We start from the raw sequence: 23,799 nt of genomic DNA, 5'->3' as shown, positions 1-23,799 counted from the left end.
AAGACCTATAGATTGTAAGCTTGCGAGCAGGGCCTTCCTACCTATATATCTGTCTGTTATTACCCAGTTTTGTTCTATTAATGTTTCTAATTGTAAAGCGCAACGGAATATTCTGCGCTATATAAGAAACTGTTAATAAATACAAATAAATAAGATCTGCCCATGTAAGTACACAGGTCCAGGCACATTTACAGGAAAGCTGCAGCACTTTTATTATTTTATTGCAGGATCCCATTAGATTCTTGAGGACATCTGTTGGCATCCTGTGCACGGATTGAGGGGCGCAGGAATTAGGAAGAGGACTCTGGTTTTCTAGAAAAAAAAAAAACATTTCCAAACTTTTTGAGAAACTTAGAGAAGAGACAAATGGAACCTTTTAAGTTTCTCAATTCATGATTTATGCAGACTACAAAGAAACTATTTTTGCAATGTGCTGAAATCGTCATGAAACCGAAAGGGTGGAGGGCACCATAAATATCAGATCCTCTTGTGGTTTTGGGCTGAAGATGGAAAATCCAGGTTGTGTTCAGCTAGATGAAGAGACTAAGGACAAGTCGCTAATTTGGGCAGAGAGTATGGCGGCTTCTGAGATGTCTACATTCGAATTGAACGGTATCTATGAATTCACCTTGTGCGAGGGAGTATTATTAGTAGTAATGGGATGTTCTGCAGGACTCTGAAGGACAATGTGGCCAATGTTAGGTGGTTGGTGGAGGTGAGTATGGGGTCTGACATTATGGTGGAGTTATAGGGGTATATTTACTAAAGTGCAGGTTTTAAGAAGTGGAGATTTTGCCCACAGCAACCAATCAGATTCTACTTAACATTTATCTAACACTTTATAGATTATAATAGCTAGAATCTGATTGGTTGCTATGGACAACATCTCTACTTCTAAAACCCTGCATTAGAGTAAATATACCCCATACCCATAGCCTCTACTATTGCTCTTGATACCGGGATTTTGTATTTGGCTGTTTCTTAGATAGTTTTGGGGAAGTGAAAGGACACGACATAGTGTGTTTGCTGGTTACATATAAGGAATATAAAATCTAAGTATATATCTGTGGTATCTGTTGTGGATGCAGTGATTGTCCAGTGTTATTCATGAGCCACTTGTACCAGTCTGTGAATACCCAGGCACATCTGTGTACTAGGGTGCCAGCCTCACACACGTCCCATGGCATTACCACTATCACTGCTTTGGAGCTTTAACACACTTGACAAGTAACATAATTTTCTCAAGTGGCAATTCCAATAAATCTCTGGAAAACATTTAAAGAGGCTCTCAAGCATTACACTGTGTTTTTTATTTTATTTTAAATATTCCCATTACTAATACAGATGTGTCCTCACTCGTCTTTGCAGCAGTAACTCCAAACAGCCCCTCTTATCGCTCCTGGGCCCATGTGAGTCTGCTATTTACAGAAAATGCGTCTGAGACACAATGTGCCATGAGAATGCGCTGATTAATATGATATGCGACACTTATATCTGTGTACAGCTGAGTTTCTCAATCTGCATGCTAAGTGCGACAATGTAGCATCCGCAGCTTTTTTCCACGCCAAGTTCCGTTTACAGATTTAGTTGCACACAGATATACAAGTGTCACATATCAGATTAATCCGTGCAAACTCCTATATACAGACTCGGGAGCACACAGATATACAGGTGTCACATATCACATTACTCAGCGCAGGCTCCCATATACAGACTCAGAAGCACACAGATATACAGGTGTCACATATCACATTACTCAGCGCAGTCTCCCATATACAGACTCAGGCGCACACAGATATACAGGTGTCACATATCCCATTACTCAGCGCAGTCTCCCATATACAGACTCAGGAGCACACAGATATACAGGTGTCACATATCCCATTACTCAGCACAGTCTCCCATATACAGACTCAGGAGCACACAGATATACAGGTGTCACACATCACATTACTCAGCACAGTCTCCCATATACAGACTCAGGAGCACACAGATATACAGGTGTCACATATCACATTACTCAGCACAGTCTCCCATATACAGACACACAGATACACAGGTGTCACATATCACATTACTCAGCACAGTCTCCCATATACAGACTCGGGAGCACACAGATATACAGGTGTCACATATCACATTACTCAGCGCAGTCTCCCATATACAGACTCAGGAGCACACAGATATACAGGTGTCACATATCACATTACTCAGCACAGTCTCCCATATACAGACTCAGGAGCACACAGATATGCAGGTGTCACATATCACATTTCTCAGCACAGTCACCCATATACAGACACACAGATATACAGGTGTCACATATCAAATTACTCAGCACAGTCTCCCATATACAGACTCAGGAGCACACAGATATACAGGTGTCACATATCAAATTACTCAGCACAGTCTCCCATATACAGACTCACAGATATACAGGTGTCACATATCACATTACTCAGCGCAGTCTCCCATATACAGACTCAGGAGCACACAGATATACAGGGGTCACATATCACATTACTCAGCGCAGTCTCCCATATACAGGCTCAGGAGCACACAGATATACAGGTGTCACATATCACATTACTCAGCGCAGTCTCCCATATACAGACTCAGGTGCACACAGATATACAGGTGTCACATATCACATTACTCAGCGCAGTCTCCCATATACAGACTCAGGTGCACACAGATATACAAGTGTCACATATCACATTACTCAGCACAGTCTCCCATATACAGACTCAGGAGCACACAGATCTACAGGTGTCACATATCACATTACTCAGCACAGTCTCCCGTATACAGACTCAGGAGCACACAGATCTACAGGTGTCACATATCACATTACTCAGCACTGTCTCCAATATACAGGCTCAGGAGCACACAGATATACAGGTGTCACATATCACATTACTCAGCGCAGTCTCCCATATACAGACTCAGGAGCACACAGATACACAGGTGTCACATATCACATTACTCAGCGCAGTCTCCCATATACAGACTCAGGAGCACACAGATCTACAGGTGTCACATATCACATTACTCAGCGCAGTCTCCCATGTACAGACTCAGGAGCACACAGATCTACAGGTGTCACATATCACATTACTCATTACTGTCTCCAATATACAGGCTCAGGAGCACACAGATATACAGGTGTCACATATCACATTACTCAGCGCAAACTCCCATATACAGACTCAGGAGAACACAGATATACAGGTGTCACATATCACATTACTCAGCGCAGTCTCCCATATACAGGTGTCACATATCACATTACTCAGCGCAGTCTCCCATATACAGACTCAAGAGCACACAGATGTACAGATGTCACATTAATCAGCGCAGTCTCCCATATACAGACTCAAGAGCACACAGATGTACAGATGCCACATATCACATTACTCAGCGCAGTCTCCCATATACAGACTCAAGAGCACACAGATGTACAGATGTCACATATCACATTACTCAGCGCAGTCTCCCATATACAGACTCAGGAGCACACAGATATGCAGGTGTCACATATCACATTACTCAGCGCAGTCTCCCATATACAGGTGTCACATATCACATTACTCAGCGCATGCTCAGCGCAGTCTCCCATATACAAACTCAAGAGCACACAGATGTACAGATGTCACATATCACATTACTCAGCGCAGTCTCCCATATAAAGACTCAGGAGCACACAGATATACAGGTGTCACATATCACATTACTCAGCACAGTCTCCCATCTACAGACTCAGGAGTACACAGATATACAGGTGTCACATATCACATTACTCAGCGCAGTCTCCTATATACAGACTCAGGAGCACACATATATACAGGTGTCACATATCACATTACTCAGCGCAGTCTCCCATATACAGACTCAGGAGCACACAGATATACAGGTGTCACATATCACATTACTCAGCGCAGTCTCCCATATACAGACTCAGGAGCACACAGATATACAGGTGTCACATATCACATTACTCAGCGCAGTCTCCCATATACAGACTCAGGAGCACACAGATATACAGGTGTCACATATCACATTACTCAGTGCAGACTCCCATATACAGACTCAGGAGCACACAGATATACAGGTGTAACATATCACATTACTCAGCGCAGTCTCCCATATACAGACTCAGGAGTACACAGATATACAGGTGTCACATATCACATTACTCAGCACAATCTCCCATATACAGAATCAGGAGCACACAGATATACAGGTGTCACATATCACATTACTCAGCGCAGTCTCCCATATACAGACTCAGGAGCACACAGATATATAGGTGTCAAATATCACATTTCTCAGCGCAGTCTCCCATATACAGACTCAGGAGCACACAGATATACAGGTGTCACATATCACATTACTCAGCACAGTCTCCCATATACAGACTCAGGAGCACACAGATATATAGGTGTCACATATCACATTACTCAGCACAGTCTCCCATATACAGACTCTGGAGCACACAGATATACAGATGTCACATATCACATTACTCAGCGCAGTCTCCTATATACAGACTCAGGAGCACACAGATATACAGATATCACATTACTCAGCACAGACTCAGGAGCACACAGATATACAGGTGTCACATATCACATTACTCAGCACAGTCTCCTATATACAGACTCAGGAGCACACAGATATACAGGTGTCACATATCACATTACTCAGCGCAGTCTCCTATATACAGACTCAGGAGCACACAGATATACAGGTATCACATATCACATTACTCAGTGCAGTCTCCCATATACAGACTCAGGAGAACACAGATATACAGATATCACATTACTCAGCACAGTCTCCCATATACAGACTCAAGGGCACACAGATATACAGGTGTCACATATCACATTACTCCGCACAGTCTCCCATATACAGACTCAGGAGCACACAGATCTAAAGATGTCACATATCACATTACTCAGCGCAGTCTCCCATATACAGACTCAGGGGCACACAGATATACAGATATCACGTTACTCTGCACAGTCTCCCATATACAGACTCAGGAGCACACAGATATACAGATATCACGTTACTCAGCACAGTCTCCCATATACAGACTCAGGAGCACACAGATATACAGATATCACATTACTCCGCACAGTCTCCCATATACAGACTCAGGTGCACACAGATATACAGGTGTCACATATCACATTACTCAGCGCAGTCTCCAATATACAGGCTCAGGAGCACACAGATATACAGGTGTCACATATCACATTACTCAGCGCAGTCTCCCATATACAGGCTCAGGAGCGCACAGATATACAGGTGTCACATATCACATTACTCAGCGCAGTCTCCCATAAACAGGCTCAGGAGCACACAGATATACAGGTGTCACATATCACATTACTAAGCACAGTCTCCCATATACAGACTCAGGAGAACACAGATATACAGGTGTCACATATCACATTACTCAGCACAGTCTCCTATATACAGACTCAGGAGCACACAGATATACAGGTGTCACATATCACATTACTCAGGGCAGTCTCCCATATACAGGCTCAGGAGCACACAGATATACAGGTGTCACATATCACATTACTCAGCGCAGTCTCCCATATACAGGCTCAGGAGCACACAGATCTACACGTGTCACATATCACATTACTCAACGCAGTCTCCCATATACAGACACACAGATACACAGGTGTCACATATCACATTACTCAGTGCAGTCTCCCATATACAGACTCAGGAGCACACAGATATACAGGTGTCACATATCACATTACTCAGCGCAGTCTCCCATATACAGACTCAGGAGCACACAGATATACAGGTGTCACATATCACATTACTCAGCGGAGTCTCCCATATACAGACTCAGGTGCACACAGATAAACAGGTGTCACATATCACATTACTCAGCGCAGTCTCCCATATACAGACTCAGATGCACACAGATATACAGGTGTCACATATCACATTACTCAGCGCAGTCTCCCATATACAGACTCAGATGCACACAGATATACAGGTGTCACATATCACATTACTCAGCGCAGTCTCCCATATACAGACTCAGATGCACAAAGATATACAGGTGTCACATATCACATTACTCAGCGCAGTCTCCCATATACAGACTCAGGAGCACACAGATATACAGGTGTCACATATCACATTACTCAGCGCAGTCTCCCATATACAGACTCAGGTGCACACAAATATACAGGTGTCACATATCACATTACTCAGCGCAGTCTCCCATATACAGGCTCAGGAGCACACAGATATACAGGTGTCACATATCACATTACTCAGCGCAGTCTCCCATATACAGACTCAGGAGCACTCAGATCTACAGGTGTCACATATCACATTACTCAACGCAGTCTCCCATATACAGACACACAGATATACAGGTGTCACATATCACATTACTCAGCACAGTCTCCCATATACAGACTCGGGAGCACACAGATATACAGGTGTCACATATCACATTACTCAGCGCAGTCTCCCATATACAGACTCAGGAGCACACAGATATACAGGTGTCACATATCACATTACTCAGCACAGTCTCCCATATACAGACTCAGGAGCACACAGATCTACAGGTGTCACATATCACATTACTCAGCACTGTCTCCAATATACAGGCTCAGGAGCACACAGATATACAGGTTTCACATATCACATTACTCAGCGCAGTCTCCCATATACAGACTCAGGAGCACACAGATACACAGCTGTCACATATCACATTACTCAGCGCAGTCTCCCATATACAGACTCAGGAGCACACAGATCTACAGGTGTCACATATCACATTACTCAGCGCAGTCTCCCATATACAGACTCAGGAGAACACAGATCTACAGGTGTCACATATCACATTACTCATTACTGTCTCCAATATACAGGCTCAGGAGCACACAGATATACAGGTGTCACATATCACATTACTCAGCGCAGTCTCCCATATACAGACTCAGGAGAACACAGATATACAGGTGTCACATATCACATTACTCAGCGCAGTCTCCCATATACAGGTGTCACATATCACATTACTCAGCGCAGTCTCCCATATACAGACTCAAGAGCACACAGATGTACAGATGTCACATTAATCAGCGCAGTCTCCCATATACAGACTCAAGAGCACACAAATGTACAGATGCCACATATCACATTACTCAGCGCAGTCTCCCATATACAGACTCAAGAGCACACAGATGTACAGATGTCACATATCACATTACTCAGCGCAGTCTCCCATATACAGACTCAGGAGCACACAGATATACAGGTGTCACATATCACATTACTCAGCACAGTCTCCCATATACAGACTCAGGAGAACACAGATATACAGGTGTCACATATCACATTACTCAGCGCAGTCTCCCATATACAGGTGTCACATACCACATTACTCAGCGCATGCTCAGCGCAGTCTCCCATATACAAACTCAAGAGCACACAGATGTACAGATGTCACATATCACATTACTCAGCGCAGTCTCCCATATACAGACTCAGGAGCACACAGATATACAGGTGTCACATATCACATTACTCAGCACAGTCTCCCATATACAGACTCAGGAGAACACAGATATACAGGTGTCACATATCACATTACTCAGCACAGTCTCCCATATACAGACTCAGGAGTACACAGATATACAGTGTCACATATCACATTACTCAGCGCAGTCTCCTATATACAGACTCAGGAGCACACAGATATACAGGTGTCACATATCACATTACTCAGCGCAGTCTCCCATATACAGACTCAGTAGCACACAGATATACAGGTGTCACATATCACATTACTCAGCGCAGTCTCCCATATACAGACTCAGGAGCACACAGATATACAGGTGTCACATATCACATTACTCAGCACAATCTCCCATATACAGAATCAGGAGCACACAGATATACAGGTGTCACATATCACATTACTCAGCGCAGTCTCCCATATACAGACTCAGGAGCACACAGATATATAGGTGTCAAATATCACATTACTCAGCACAGTCTCCCATATACAGACTCTGGAGCACACAGATATACAGATGTCACATATCACATTACTCAGCGCAGTCTCCCATATACAGGCTCAGGAGCACACAGATATACAGGTGTCACATATCACATTACTCAGCACAGTCTCCCATATACAGACTCAGGAGAACACAGATATACAGGTGTCACATTACTCAGCACAGACTCAGGAGCACACAGATATACAGGTGTCACATATCACATTACTCAGCGCAGTCTCCTATATACAGACTCTGGAGCACACAGATATACAGATGTCACATATCACATTACTCAGCGCAGTCTCCCATATACAGGCTCAGGAGCACACAGATATACAGGTGTCACATATCACATTACTCAGCGCAGTCTCCTATATACAGACTCAGGAGCACACAGATATACAGGTATCACATATCACATTACTCAGTGCAGTCTCCCATATACAGACTCAGGAGCACACAGATATACAGATATCACATTACTCAGCACAGACTCAGGAGCACACAGATATACAGGTGTCACATATCACATTACTCAGCGCAGTCTCCTATATACAGACTCAGGAGCACACAGATATACAGGTGTCACATATCACATTACCCAGCGCAGTCTCCTATATACAGACTCAGGAGCACACAGATATACAGGTATCACATATCACATTACTCAGTGCAGTCTCCCATATACAGACTCAGGAGCACACAGATATACAGATATCACATTACTCAGCACAGTCTCCCATATACAGACTCAGGGGCACACAGATACACAGGTGTCACATATCACATCACTCAGCACAGTCTCCCATATACAGACTCAGGGGCACACAGATATACAGGTGTCACATATCACATTACTCCGCACAGTCTCCCATATACAGACTCAGGAGCACACAGATCTAAAGATGTCACATATCATATTACTCAGCGCAGTCTCCCATATACAGACTCAGGGGCACACAGATATACAGATATCACGTTACTCAGCACAGTCTCCCATATACAGACTCAGGAGCACACAGATATACAGATATCACGTTACTCAGCACAGTCTCCCATATACAGACTCAGGAGCACACAGATATACAGATATCACATTACTCCGCACAGTCTCCCATATACAGACTCAGGAGCACACAGATCTAAAGATGTCACATATCACATTACTCAGCGCAGTCTCCCATATACAGACTCAGAAGCACACAGATATACAGGTGTCTCATATCACATTACTCAGCGCAGTCTCCCATATACAGACTCAGGTGACACAGATATACAGGTGTCACATATCACATTACTCAGCGCAGTCTCCAATATACAGACTCAGGAGCACACAGATATACAGGTGTCACATATCACATTACTCAGCGCAGTCTCCCATATACAGGCTCAGGAGCGAACAGATATACAGGTGTCACATATCACATTACTCAGCGCAGTCTCCCATAAACAGGCTCAGGAGCACACAGATATACAGGTGTCACATATCACATTACTAAGCACAGTCTCCCATATACAGACTCAGGAGAACACAGATATACAGGTGTTACATATCACATTACTCAGCACAGTCTCCTATATACAGACTCAGGAGCACACAGATATACAGGTGTCACATATCACATTACTCAGGGCAGTCTCGCATATACAGGCTCAGGAGCACACAGATCTACAGGTGTCACATATCACATTACTCAACGCAGTCTCCCATATACAGACACACAGATACACAGGTGTCACATATCACATTACTCAGCGCAGTCTCCCATATACAGACTCAGGAGCACACAGATATACAGGTGTCACATATCACATTACTCAGCGCAGTCTCCCATTTACAGACTCAGGAGCACACAGATATACAGGTGTCACATATCACATTACTCAGCACAGTCTCCTATATACAGACTCAGATGCACACAGATATACAGGTGTCAAATATCACATTACTCAGCGCAGTCTCCCATATACAGACTCAGATGCACACAGATATACAGGTGTCACATATCACATTACTCAGCGCAGTCTCCCATATACAGACTCAGATGCACACAGATATACAGGTGTCACATATCACATTACTCAGCGCAGTCTCCCATATACAGACTCAGATGCACAAAGATATACAGGTGTCACATATCACATTACTCAGCGCAGTCTCCCATATACAGACTCAGGAGCACACAGATATACAGGTGTCACATATCACATTACTCAGCGCAGTCTCCCATATACAGACTCAGGTGCACACAAATATACAGCTGTCAATTATCACATTACTCAGCGCAGTCTCCCATATACAGACTCAGGAGCACACAAATATACAGGTGTCACATATCACATTACTCAGCGCAGTCTCCCATATACAGGCTCAGGAGCACACAGATATACAGGTGTCAACTATCACATTACTCAGCGCAGTCCTCCAATATACAGACTCAGGAGCACACAGATATACAGGTGTCACATATCACATTACTCAGCGCAGTCTCCCATATACAGGCTCAGGAGCGCACAGATATACAGGTGTCACATATCACTTTACTCAGCGCAGTCTCCCATAAACAGGCTCAGGAGCACACAGATATACAGGTGTCACATATCACATTACTAAGCACAGTCTCCCATATACAGACTCAGGAGAACACAGATATACAGGTGTCACATATCACATTACTCAGCACAGTCTCCTATATACAGACTCAGGAGCACACAGATATACAGGTGTCACATATCACATTACTCAGGGCAGTCTCCCATATACAGGCTCAGGAGCGAACAGATATACAGGTGTCACATATCACATTACTCAGCGCAGTCTCCCATAAACAGGCTCAGGAGCACACAGATATACAGGTGTCACATATCACATTACTAAGCACAGTCTCCCATATACAGACTCAGGAGAACACAGATATACAGGTGTCACATATCACATTACTCAGCACAGTCTCCTATATACAGACTCAGGAGCACACAGATATACAGGTGTCACATATCACATTACTCAGGGCAGTCTCGCATATACAGGCTCAGGAGCACACAGATCTACAGGTGTCACATATCACATTACTAAGCACAGTCTCCCATATACAGACTCAGGAGAACACAGATATACAGGTGTCACATATCACATTACTCAGCACAGTCTCCTATATACAGACTCAGGAGCACACAGATATACAGGTGTCACATATCACATTACTCAGGGCAGTCTCCCATATACAGGCTCAGGAGCACACAGATATACAGGTGTCACATATCACATTACTCAGCGCAGTCTCCCATATACAGGCTCAGGAGCACACAGATCTACACGTGTCACATATCACATTACTCAACGCAGTCTCCCATATACAGACACACAGATACACAGGTGTCACATATCACATTACTCAGTGCAGTCTCCCATATACAGACTCAGGAGCACACAGATATACAGGTGTCACATATCACATTACTCAGCGCAGTCTCCCATATACAGACTCAGGAGCACACAGATATACAGGTGTCACATATCACATTACTCAGCGGAGTCTCCCATATACAGACTCAGGTGCACACAGATAAACAGGTGTCACATATCACATTACTCAGCGCAGTCTCCCATATACAGACTCAGATGCACACAGATATACAGGTGTCACATATCACATTACTCAGCGCAGTCTCCCATATACAGACTCAGATGCACACAGATATACAGGTGTCACATATCACATTACTCAGCGCAGTCTCCCATATACAGACTCAGATGCACAAAGATATACAGGTGTCACATATCACATTACTCAGCGCAGTCTCCCATATACAGACTCAGGAGCACACAGATATACAGGTGTCACATATCACATTACTCAGCGCAGTCTCCCATATACAGACTCAGGTGCACACAAATATACAGGTGTCACATATCACATTACTCAGCGCAGTCTCCCATATACAGGCTCAGGAGCACACAGATATACAGGTGTCACATATCACATTACTCAGCGCAGTCTCCCATATACAGACTCAGGAGCACTCAGATCTACAGGTGTCACATATCACATTACTCAACGCAGTCTCCCATATACAGACACACAGATATACAGGTGTCACATATCACATTACTCAGCACAGTCTCCCATATACAGACTCGGGAGCACACAGATATACAGGTGTCACATATCACATTACTCAGCGCAGTCTCCCATATACAGACTCAGGAGCACACAGATATACAGGTGTCACATATCACATTACTCAGCACAGTCTCCCATATACAGACTCAGGAGCACACAGATCTACAGGTGTCACATATCACATTACTCAGCACTGTCTCCAATATACAGGCTCAGGAGCACACAGATATACAGGTTTCACATATCACATTACTCAGCGCAGTCTCCCATATACAGACTCAGGAGCACACAGATACACAGCTGTCACATATCACATTACTCAGCGCAGTCTCCCATATACAGACTCAGGAGCACACAGATCTACAGGTGTCACATATCACATTACTCAGCGCAGTCTCCCATATACAGACTCAGGAGAACACAGATCTACAGGTGTCACATATCACATTACTCATTACTGTCTCCAATATACAGGCTCAGGAGCACACAGATATACAGGTGTCACATATCACATTACTCAGCGCAGTCTCCCATATACAGACTCAGGAGAACACAGATATACAGGTGTCACATATCACATTACTCAGCGCAGTCTCCCATATACAGGTGTCACATATCACATTACTCAGCGCAGTCTCCCATATACAGACTCAAGAGCACACAGATGTACAGATGTCACATTAATCAGCGCAGTCTCCCATATACAGACTCAAGAGCACACAGATGTACAGATGCCACATATCACATTACTCAGCGCAGTCTCCCATATACAGACTCAAGAGCACACAGATGTACAGATGTCACATATCACATTACTCAGCGCAGTCTCCCATATACAGACTCAGGAGCACACAGATATACAGGTGTCACATATCACATTACTCAGCACAGTCTCCCATATACAGACTCAGGAGAACACAGATATACAGGTGTCACATATCACATTACTCAGCGCAGTCTCCCATATACAGGTGTCACATACCACATTACTCAGCGCATGCTCAGCGCAGTCTCCCATATACAAACTCAAGAGCACACAGATGTACAGATGTCACATATCACATTACTCAGCGCAGTCTCCCATATACAGACTCAGGAGCACACAGATATACAGGTGTCACATATCACATTACTCAGCACAGTCTCCCATATACAGACTCAGGAGAACACAGATATACAGGTGTCACATATCACATTACTCAGCACAGTCTCCCATATACAGACTCAGGAGTACACAGATATACAGGTGTCACATATCACATTACTCAGCGCAGTCTCCTATATACAGACTCAGGAGCACACAGATATACAGGTGTCACATATCACATTACTCAGCGCAGTCTCCCATATACAGACTCAGGAGCACACAGATATACAGGTGTCACATATCACATTACTCAGCGCAGTCTCCCATATACAGACTCAGGAGCACACAGATATACAGGTGTCACATATCACATTACTCAGCACAATCTCCCATATACAGAATCAGGAGCACACAGATATACAGGTGTCACATATCACATTACTCAGCGCAGTCTCCCATATACAGACTCAGGAGCACACAGATATATAGGTGTCAAATATCACATTACTCAGCACAGTCTCCCATATACAGACTCTGGAGCACACAGATATACAGATGTCACATATCACATTACTCAGCGCAGTCTCCCATATACAGGCTCAGGAGCACACAGATATACAGGTGTCACATATCACATTACTCAGCACAGTCTCCCATATACAGACTCAGGAGAACACAGATATACAGGTGTCACATTACTCAGCACAGACTCAGGAGCACACAGATATACAGGTGTCACATATCACATTACTCAGCGCAGTCTCCTATATACAGACTCTGGAGCACACAGATATACAGATGTCACATATCACATTACTCAGCGCAGTCTCCCATATACAGGCTCAGGAGCACACAGATATACAGGTGTCACATATCACATTACTCAGCGCAGTCTCCTATATACAGACTCAGGAGCACACAGATATACAGGTATCACATATCACATTACTCAGTGCAGTCTCCCATATACAGACTCAGGAGCACACAGATATACAGATATCACATTACTCAGCACAGACTCAGGAGCACACAGATATACAGGTGTCACATATCACATTACTCAGCGCAGTCTCCTATATACAGACTCAGGAGCACACAGATATACAGGTGTCACATATCACATTACTCAGCGCAGTCTCCTATATACAGACTCAGGAGCACACAGATATACAGGTATCACATATCACATTACTCAGTGCAGTCTCCCATATACAGACTCAGGAGCACACAGATATACAGATATCACATTACTCAGCACAGTCTCCCATATACAGACTCAGGGGCACACAGATACACAGGTGTCACATATCACATCACTCAGCACAGTCTCCCATATACAGACTCAGGGGCACACAGATATACAGGTGTCACATATCACATTACTCCGCACAGTCTCCCATATACAGACTCAGGAGCACACAGATCTAAAGATGTCACTATCATATCTATACTCAGCGCAGTCTCCCATATACAGACTCAGGGGCACACAGATATACAGATATCACGTTACTCAGCACAGTCTCCCATATACAGACTCAGGAGCACACAGATATACAGATATCACGTTACTCAGCACAGTCTCCCATATACAGACTCAGGAGCACACAGATATACAGATATCACATTACTCCGCACAGTCTCCCATATACAGACTCAGGAGCACACAGATCTAAAGATGTCACATATCACATTACTCAGCGCAGTCTCCCATATACAGACTCAGAAGCACACAGATATACAGGTGTCTCATATCACATTACTCAGCGCAGTCTCCCATATACAGACTCAGGTGACACAGATATACAGGTGTCACATATCACATTACTCAGCGCAGTCTCCAATATACAGACTCAGGAGCACACAGATATACAGGTGTCACATATCACATTACTCAGCGCAGTCTCCCATATACAGGCTCAGGAGCGAACAGATATACAGGTGTCACATATCACATTACTCAGCGCAGTCTCCCATAAACAGGCTCAGGAGCACACAGATATACAGGTGTCACATATCACATTACTAAGCACAGTCTCCCATATACAGACTCAGGAGAACACAGATATACAGGTGTTACATATCACATTACTCAGCACAGTCTCCTATATACAGACTCAGGAGCACACAGATATACAGGTGTCACATATCACATTACTCAGGGCAGTCTCGCATATACAGGCTCAGGAGCACACAGATCTACAGGTGTCACATATCACATTACTCAACGCAGTCTCCCATATACAGACACACAGATACACAGGTGTCACATATCACATTACTCAGCGCAGTCTCCCATATACAGACTCAGGAGCACACAGATATACAGGTGTCACATATCACATTACTCAGCGCAGTCTCCCATTTACAGACTCAGGAGCACACAGATATACAGGTGTCACATATCACATTACTCAGCACAGTCTCCTATATACAGACTCAGATGCACACAGATATACAGGTGTCACATATCACATTACTCAGCGCAGTCTCCCATATACAGACTCAGATGCACACAGATATACAGGTGTCACATATCACATTACTCAGCGCAGTCTCCCATATACAGACTCAGATGCACACAGATATACAGGTGTCACATATCACATTACTCAGCGCAGTCTCCCATATACAGACTCAGATGCACAAAGATATACAGGTGTCACATATCACATTACTCAGCGCAGTCTCCCATATACAGACTCAGGAGCACACAGATATACAGGTGTCACATATCACATTACTCAGCGCAGTCTCCCATATACAGACTCAGGTGCACACAAATATACAGCTGTCAATTATCACATTACTCAGCGCAGTCTCCCATATACAGACTCAGGAGCACACAAATATACAGGTGTCACATATCACATTACTCAGCGCAGTCTCCCATATACAGGCTCAGGAGCACACAGATATACAGGTGTCAACTATCACATTACTCAGCGCAGTCTCCAATATACAGACTCAGGAGCACACAGATATACAGGTGTCACATATCACATTACTCAGCGCAGTCTCCCATATACAGGCTCAGGAGCGCACAGATATACAGGTGTCACATATCACTTTACTCAGCGCAGTCTCCCATAAACAGGCTCAGGAGCACACAGATATACAGGTGTCACATATCACATTACTAAGCACAGTCTCCCATATACAGACTCAGGAGAACACAGATATACAGGTGTCACATATCACATTACTCAGCACAGTCTCCTATATACAGACTCAGGAGCACACAGATATACAGGTGTCACATATCACATTACTCAGGGCAGTCTCCCATATACAGGCTCAGGAGCGAACAGATATACAGGTGTCACATATCACATTACTCAGCGCAGTCTCCCATAAACAGGCTCAGGAGCACACAGATATACAGGTGTCACATATCACATTACTAAGCACAGTCTCCCATATACAGACTCAGGAGAACACAGATATACAGGTGTCACATATCACATTACTCAGCACAGTCTCCTATATACAGACTCAGGAGCACACAGATATACAGGTGTCACATATCACATTACTCAGGGCAGTCTCGCATATACAGGCTCAGGAGCACACAGATCTACAGGTGTCACATATCACATTACTCAACGCAGTCTCCCATATACAGACACACAGATACACAGGTGTCACATATCACATTACTCAGCGCAGTCTCCCATATACAGACTCAGGAGCACACAGATATACAGGTGTCACATATCACATTACTCAGCGCAGTCTCCCATTTACAGACTCAGGAGCACACAGATATACAGGTGTCACATATCACATTACTCAGCACAGTCTCCTATATACAGACTCAGATGCACACAGATATACAGGTGTCACATATCACATTACTCAGCGCAGTCTCCCATATACAGACTCAGATGCACACAGATATACAGGTGTCACATATCACATTACTCAGCGCAGTCTCCCATATACAGACTCAGATGCACACAGATATACAGGTGTCACATATCACATTACTCAGCGCAGTCTCCCATATACAGACTCAGATGCACAAAGATATACAGGTGTCACATATCACATTACTCAGCGCAGTCTCCCATATACAGACTCAGGAGCACACAGATATACAGGTGTCACATATCACATTACTCAGCGCAGTCTCCCATATACAGACTCAGGTGCACACAAATATACAGCTGTCAATTATCACATTACTCAGCGCAGTCTCCCATATACAGACTCAGGAGCACACAAATATACAGGTGTCACATATCACATTACTCAGCGCAGTCTCCCATATACAGGCTCAGGAGCACACAGATATACAGGTGTCAACTATCACATTACTCAGCGCAGTCTCCAATATACAGACTCAGGAGCACACAGATATACAGGTGTCACATATCACATTACTCAGCGCAGTCTCCCATATACAGGCTCAGGAGCGCACAGATATACAGGTGTCACATATCACTTTACTCAGCGCAGTCTCCCATAAACAGGCTCAGGAGCACACAGATATACAGGTGTCACATATCACATTACTAAGCACAGTCTCCCATATACAGACTCAGGAGAACACAGATATACAGGTGTCACATATCACATTACTCAGCACAGTCTCCTATATACAGACTCAGGAGCACACAGATATACAGGTGTCACATATCACATTACTCAGGGCAGTCTCCCATATACAGGCTCAGGAGCACACAGATATACAGGTGTCACATATCACATTACTCAGCGCAGTCTCCCATATACAGGCTCAGGAGCACACAGATCTACAGGTGTCACATATCACATTACTCAACGCAGTCTCCCATATACAGACACACAGATACACAGGTGTCACATATCACATTACTCAGTGCAGTCTCCCATATACAGACTCAGGAGCACACAGATATACAGGTGTCACATATCACATTACTCAGCGCAGTCTCCCATATACAGACTCAGGAGCACACAGATATACAGGTGTCACATATCACATTACTCAGCGGAGTCTCCCATATACAGACTCAGGTGCACACAGATATACAGGTGTCACATATCACATTACTCAGCGCAGTCTCCCATATACAGACTCAGATGCACACAGATATACAGGTGTCACATATCACATTACTCAGCGCAGTCTCCCATATACAGACTCAGATGCACACAGATATACAGGTGTCACATATCACATTACTCAGCGCAGTCTCCCATATACAGACTCAGATGCACAAAGATATACAGGTGTCACATATCACATTACTCAGCGCAGTCTCCCATATACAGACTCAGGAGCACACAGATATACAGGTGTCACATATCACATTACTCAGCGCAGTCTCCCATATACAGACTCAGGTGCACACAAATATACAGGTGTCACATATCACATTACTCAGCGCAGTCTCCCATATACAGGCTCAGGTGCACACAGATATACAGGTGTCACATATCACATTACTCAGCGCAGTCTCCCATATACAGACTCAGGAGCACACAGATCTACAGGTGTCACATATCACATTACTCAACGCAGTCTCCCATATACAGACACACAGATACACAGGTGTCACATATCACATTACTCAGCACAGTCTCCCATATACAGACTCGGGAGCACACAGATATACAGGTGTCACATATCACATTACTCAGCGCAGTCTCCCATATACAGACTCAGGAGCACACAGATATAGAGGTGTCACATATCACATTACTCAGGGCAGTCTCGCATATACAGGCTCAGGAGCACACAGATCTACAGGTGTCACATATCACATTACTCAACACAGTCTCCCATATACAGACACACAGATACACAGGTGTCACATATCACATTACTCAGCGCAGTCTCCCATATACAGACTCAGGAGCACACAGATATACAGGTGTCACATATCACATTACTCAGCGCAGTCTCCCATTTACAGACTCAGGAGCACACAGATATACAGGTGTCACATATCACATTACTCAGCACAGTCTCCTATATACAGACTCAGATGCACACAGATATACAGGTGTCACATATCACATTACTCAGCGCAGTCTCCCATATACAGACTCAGATGCACACAGATATACAGGTGTCACATATCACATTACTCAGCGCAGTCTCCCATATACAGACTCAGATGCACACAGATATACAGGTGTCACATATCACATTACTCAGCGCAGTCTCCCATATACAGACTCAGATGCACAAAGATATACAGGTGTCACATATCACATTACTCAGCGCAGTCTCCCATATACAGACTCAGGAGCACACAGATATACAGGTGTCACATATCACATTACTCAGCGCAGTCTCCCATATACAGACTCAGGTGCACACAAATATACAGCTGTCAATTATCACATTACTCAGCGCAGTCTCCCATATACAGACTCAGGAGCACACAAATATACAGGTGTCACATATCACATTACTCAGCGCAGTCTCCCATATACAGGCTCAGGAGCACACAGATATACAGGTGTCAACTATCACATTACTCAGCGCAGTCTCCAATATACAGACTCAGGAGCACACAGATATACAGGTGTCACATATCACATTACTCAGCGCAGTCTCCCATATACAGGCTCAGGAGCGCACAGATATACAGGTGTCACATATCACTTTACTCAGCGCAGTCTCCCATAAACAGGCTCAGGAGCACACAGATATACAGGTGTCACATATCACATTACTAAGCACAGTCTCCCATATACAGACTCAGGAGAACACAGATATACAGGTGTCACATATCACATTACTCAGCACAGTCTCCTATATACAGACTCAGGAGCACACAGATATACAGGTGTCACATATCACATTACTCAGGGCAGTCTCCCATATACAGGCTCAGGAGAACACAGATATACAGGTGTCACATATCACATTACTCAGCGCAGTCTCCCATATACAGGCTCAGGAGCACACAGATCTACAGGTGTCAAATATCACATTACTCAACGCAGTCTCCCATATACAGACACACAGATACACAGGTGTCACATATCACATTACTCAGTGCAGTCTCCCATATACAGACTCAGGAGCACACAGATATACAGGTGTCACATATCACATTACTCAGCGCAGTCTCCCATATACAGACTCAGGAGCACACAGATATACAGGTGTCACATATCACATTACTCAGCGGAGTCTCCCATATACAGACTCAGGTGCACACAGATATACAGTTGTCACATATCACATTACTCAGCGCAGTCTCCCATATACAGACTCAGATGCACACAGATATACAGGTGTCACATATCACATTACTCAGCGCAGTCTCCCATATACAGACTCAGATGCACACAGATATACAGGTGTCACATATCACATTACTCAGCGCAGTCTCCCATATACAGACTCAGATGCACAAAGATATACAGGTGTCACATATCACATTACTCAGCGCAGTCTCCCATATACAGACTCAGGAGCACACAGATATACAGGTGTCACATATCACATTACTCAGCGCAGTCTCCCATATACAGACTCAGGTGCACACAAATATACAGGTGTCACATATCACATTACTCAGCGCAGTCTCCCATATACAGGCTCAGGTGCACACAGATATACAGGTGTCACATATCACATTACTCAGCGCAGTCTCCCATATACAGACTCAGGAGCACACAGATCTACAGGTGTCACATATCACATTACTCAACGCAGTCTCCCATATACAGACACACAGATACACAGGTGTCACATATCACATTACTCAGCACAGTCTCCCATATACAGACTCGGGAGCACACAGATATACAGGTGTCACATATCACATTACTCAGCGCAGTCTCCCATATACAGACTCAGGAGCACACAGATATACAGGTGTCACATATCACATTACTCAGCACAGTCTCCCATATACAAACTCAGGAGCACACAGATATGCAGGTGTCACATATCACATTTCTCAGCACATTCTCCCATATACAGACACACAGATATACAGGTGTCACATATCAAATTACTCAGCACAGTCTCCCATATACAGACTCAGGAGCACACAGATATACAGGTGTCACATATCAAATTACTCAGCACAGTCTCCCATATACAGACTCACAGATATACAGGTGTCACATATCACATTACTCAGCGCAGTCTGCCATATACAGACTCAGGAGCACACAGATATACAGGGGTCACATATCACATTACTCAGCGCAGTCTCCCATATACAGACTCAGGTGCACACAGATATACAGGTGTCACATATCACATTACTCAGCGCAGTCTCCCATATACAGACTCAGGTGCACACAGATATACAGGTGTCACATATCACATTATTCAGCGCAGTCTCCCATATACAGATCAGGAGCACACAGATATACAGGTGTCACATATCACATTACTAAGCGCAGTCTCCCATATACAGATTCAGGTGCACACAGATATACAAGTGTCACATATCACATTACTCATTACTGTCTCCCATATACAGACTCAGGAGCACACAGATCTACAGGTGTCACATATCACATTACTCAGCGCAGTCTCCCGCATACAGACTCAGGAGCACACAGATCTACAGGTGTCACATATCACATTACTCAGCACTGTCTCCAATATACAGGCTCAGGAGCACACAGATATACAGGTTTCACATATCACATTACTCAGCGCAGTCTCCCATATACAGACTCAGGAGCACACAGATACACAGCTGTCACATATCACATTACTCAGCGCAGTCTCCCATATACAGACTCAGGAGCACACAGATCTACAGGTGTCACATATCACATTACTCAGCGCAGTCTCCCATATACAGACTCAGGAGAACACAGATCTACAGGTGTCACATATCACATTACTCATTACTGTCTCCAATATACAGGCTCAGGAGCACACAGATATACAGGTGTCACATATCACATTACTCATTACTGTCTCCAATATACAGGCTCAGGAGCACACAGATATACAGGTGTCACATATCACATTACTCAGCGCAGTCTGCCATATACAGACTCAGGAGAACACAGATATACAGGTGTCACATATCACATTACTCAGCGCAGTCTCCCATATACAGGTGTCACATATCACATTACTCAGCGCATGCTCAGCGCAGTCTCCCATATACAGACTCAAGAGCACACAGATGTACAGATGTCACATTAATCAGCGCAGTCTCCCATATACAGACTTAAGAGCACACAGATGTACAGATGCCACATATCACATTACTCAGCGCAGTCTCCCAAATACAGACTCAAGAGCACACAGATGTACAGATGTCACATATCACATTACTCAGCGCAGTCTCCCATATTCAGACTCAGGAGCACACAGATATACAGGTGTCACATATCACATTACTCAGCACAGTCTCCCATATACAGACTCAGGAGAACACAGATATACAGGTGTCACATATCACATTACTCAGCGCAGTCTCCCATATACAGGTGTCACATACCACATTACTCAGCGCATGCTCAGCGCAGTCTCCCATATACAAACTCAAGAGCACACAGATGTACAGATGTCACATATCACATTACTCAGCGCAGTCTCCCATATACAGACTCAGGAGCACACAGATATACAGGTGTCACATATCACATTACTCAGCACAGTCTCCCATATACAGACTCAGGAGAACACAGATATACAGGTGTCACATATCACATTACTCAGCACAGTCTCCCATATACAGACTCAGGAGTACACAGATATACAGGTGTCACATATCACATTACTCAGCGCAGTCTCCTATATACAGACTCAGGAGCACACAGATATACAGGTGTCACATATCACATTACTCAGCGCAGTCTCCCATATACAGACTCAGGAGCACACAGATATACAGGTGTCACATATCACATTACTCAGCGCAGTCTCCCATATACAGACTCAGGAGCACACAGATATACAGGTGTCACATATCACATTACTCAGCACAATCTCCCATATACAGAATCAGGAGCACACAGATATACAGGTGTCACATATCACATTACTCAGCGCAGTCTCCCATATACAGACTCAGGAGCACACAGATATATAGGTGTCAAATATCACATTTCTCAGCGCAGTCTCCCATATACAGACTCAGGAGCACACAGATATACAGGTGTCACATTTCCCATTACTCAGCACAGTCTCCCATATACAGACTCAGGAGCACACAGATATATAGGTGTCACATATCACATTACTCAGCACAGTCTCCCATATACAGACTCAGGAGCACACAGATATATAGGTGTCACATATCACATTACTCAGCACAGTCTCCCATATACAGACTCTGAAGCACACAGATATACAGATGTCACATATCACATTACTCAGCGCAGTCTCCCATATACAGGCTCAGGAGCACACAGATATACAGGTGTCACATATCACATTACTCAGCGCAGTCTCCTATATACAGACTCAGGAGCACACAGATATACAGGTATCACATATCACATTACTCAGTGCAGTCTCCAATATACAGACTCATGAGCACACAGATATACAGATATCACATTACTCAGCACAGACTCAGGAGCACACAGATATACAGGT

At 44.1% G+C, this 23,799-nt stretch overlaps 1 protein-coding gene across 1 annotated transcript in view; it reads left to right on the top strand.

Annotated features, from left to right (window-relative positions):
• Positions 1-506: 506 nt before the first annotated feature.
• Positions 507-23,799, top strand: part of LOC148521180 (uncharacterized) — a 101,178-nt gene continuing 77,885 nt past the window's right edge. Inside the window, exon 1 of the mRNA XM_088475545.1 lies at positions 507-612. Within this exon, the coding sequence (XP_088331671.1) occupies positions 507-612 (106 nt within the window). The remainder of the gene's footprint in view (positions 613-23,799) is intronic.

The sequence above is a fragment of the Taudactylus pleione genome, unplaced genomic scaffold (genome assembly GCF_031769625.1).
Source record: "Taudactylus pleione unplaced genomic scaffold, aTauple2 ptg000173l, whole genome shotgun sequence".
Lineage (NCBI taxonomy): Eukaryota > Metazoa > Chordata > Amphibia > Anura > Myobatrachidae > Taudactylus > Taudactylus pleione.
Note: the sequence above shows the minus strand (reverse complement) of the source record. Positions and strands in the feature narration are given on the sequence as shown.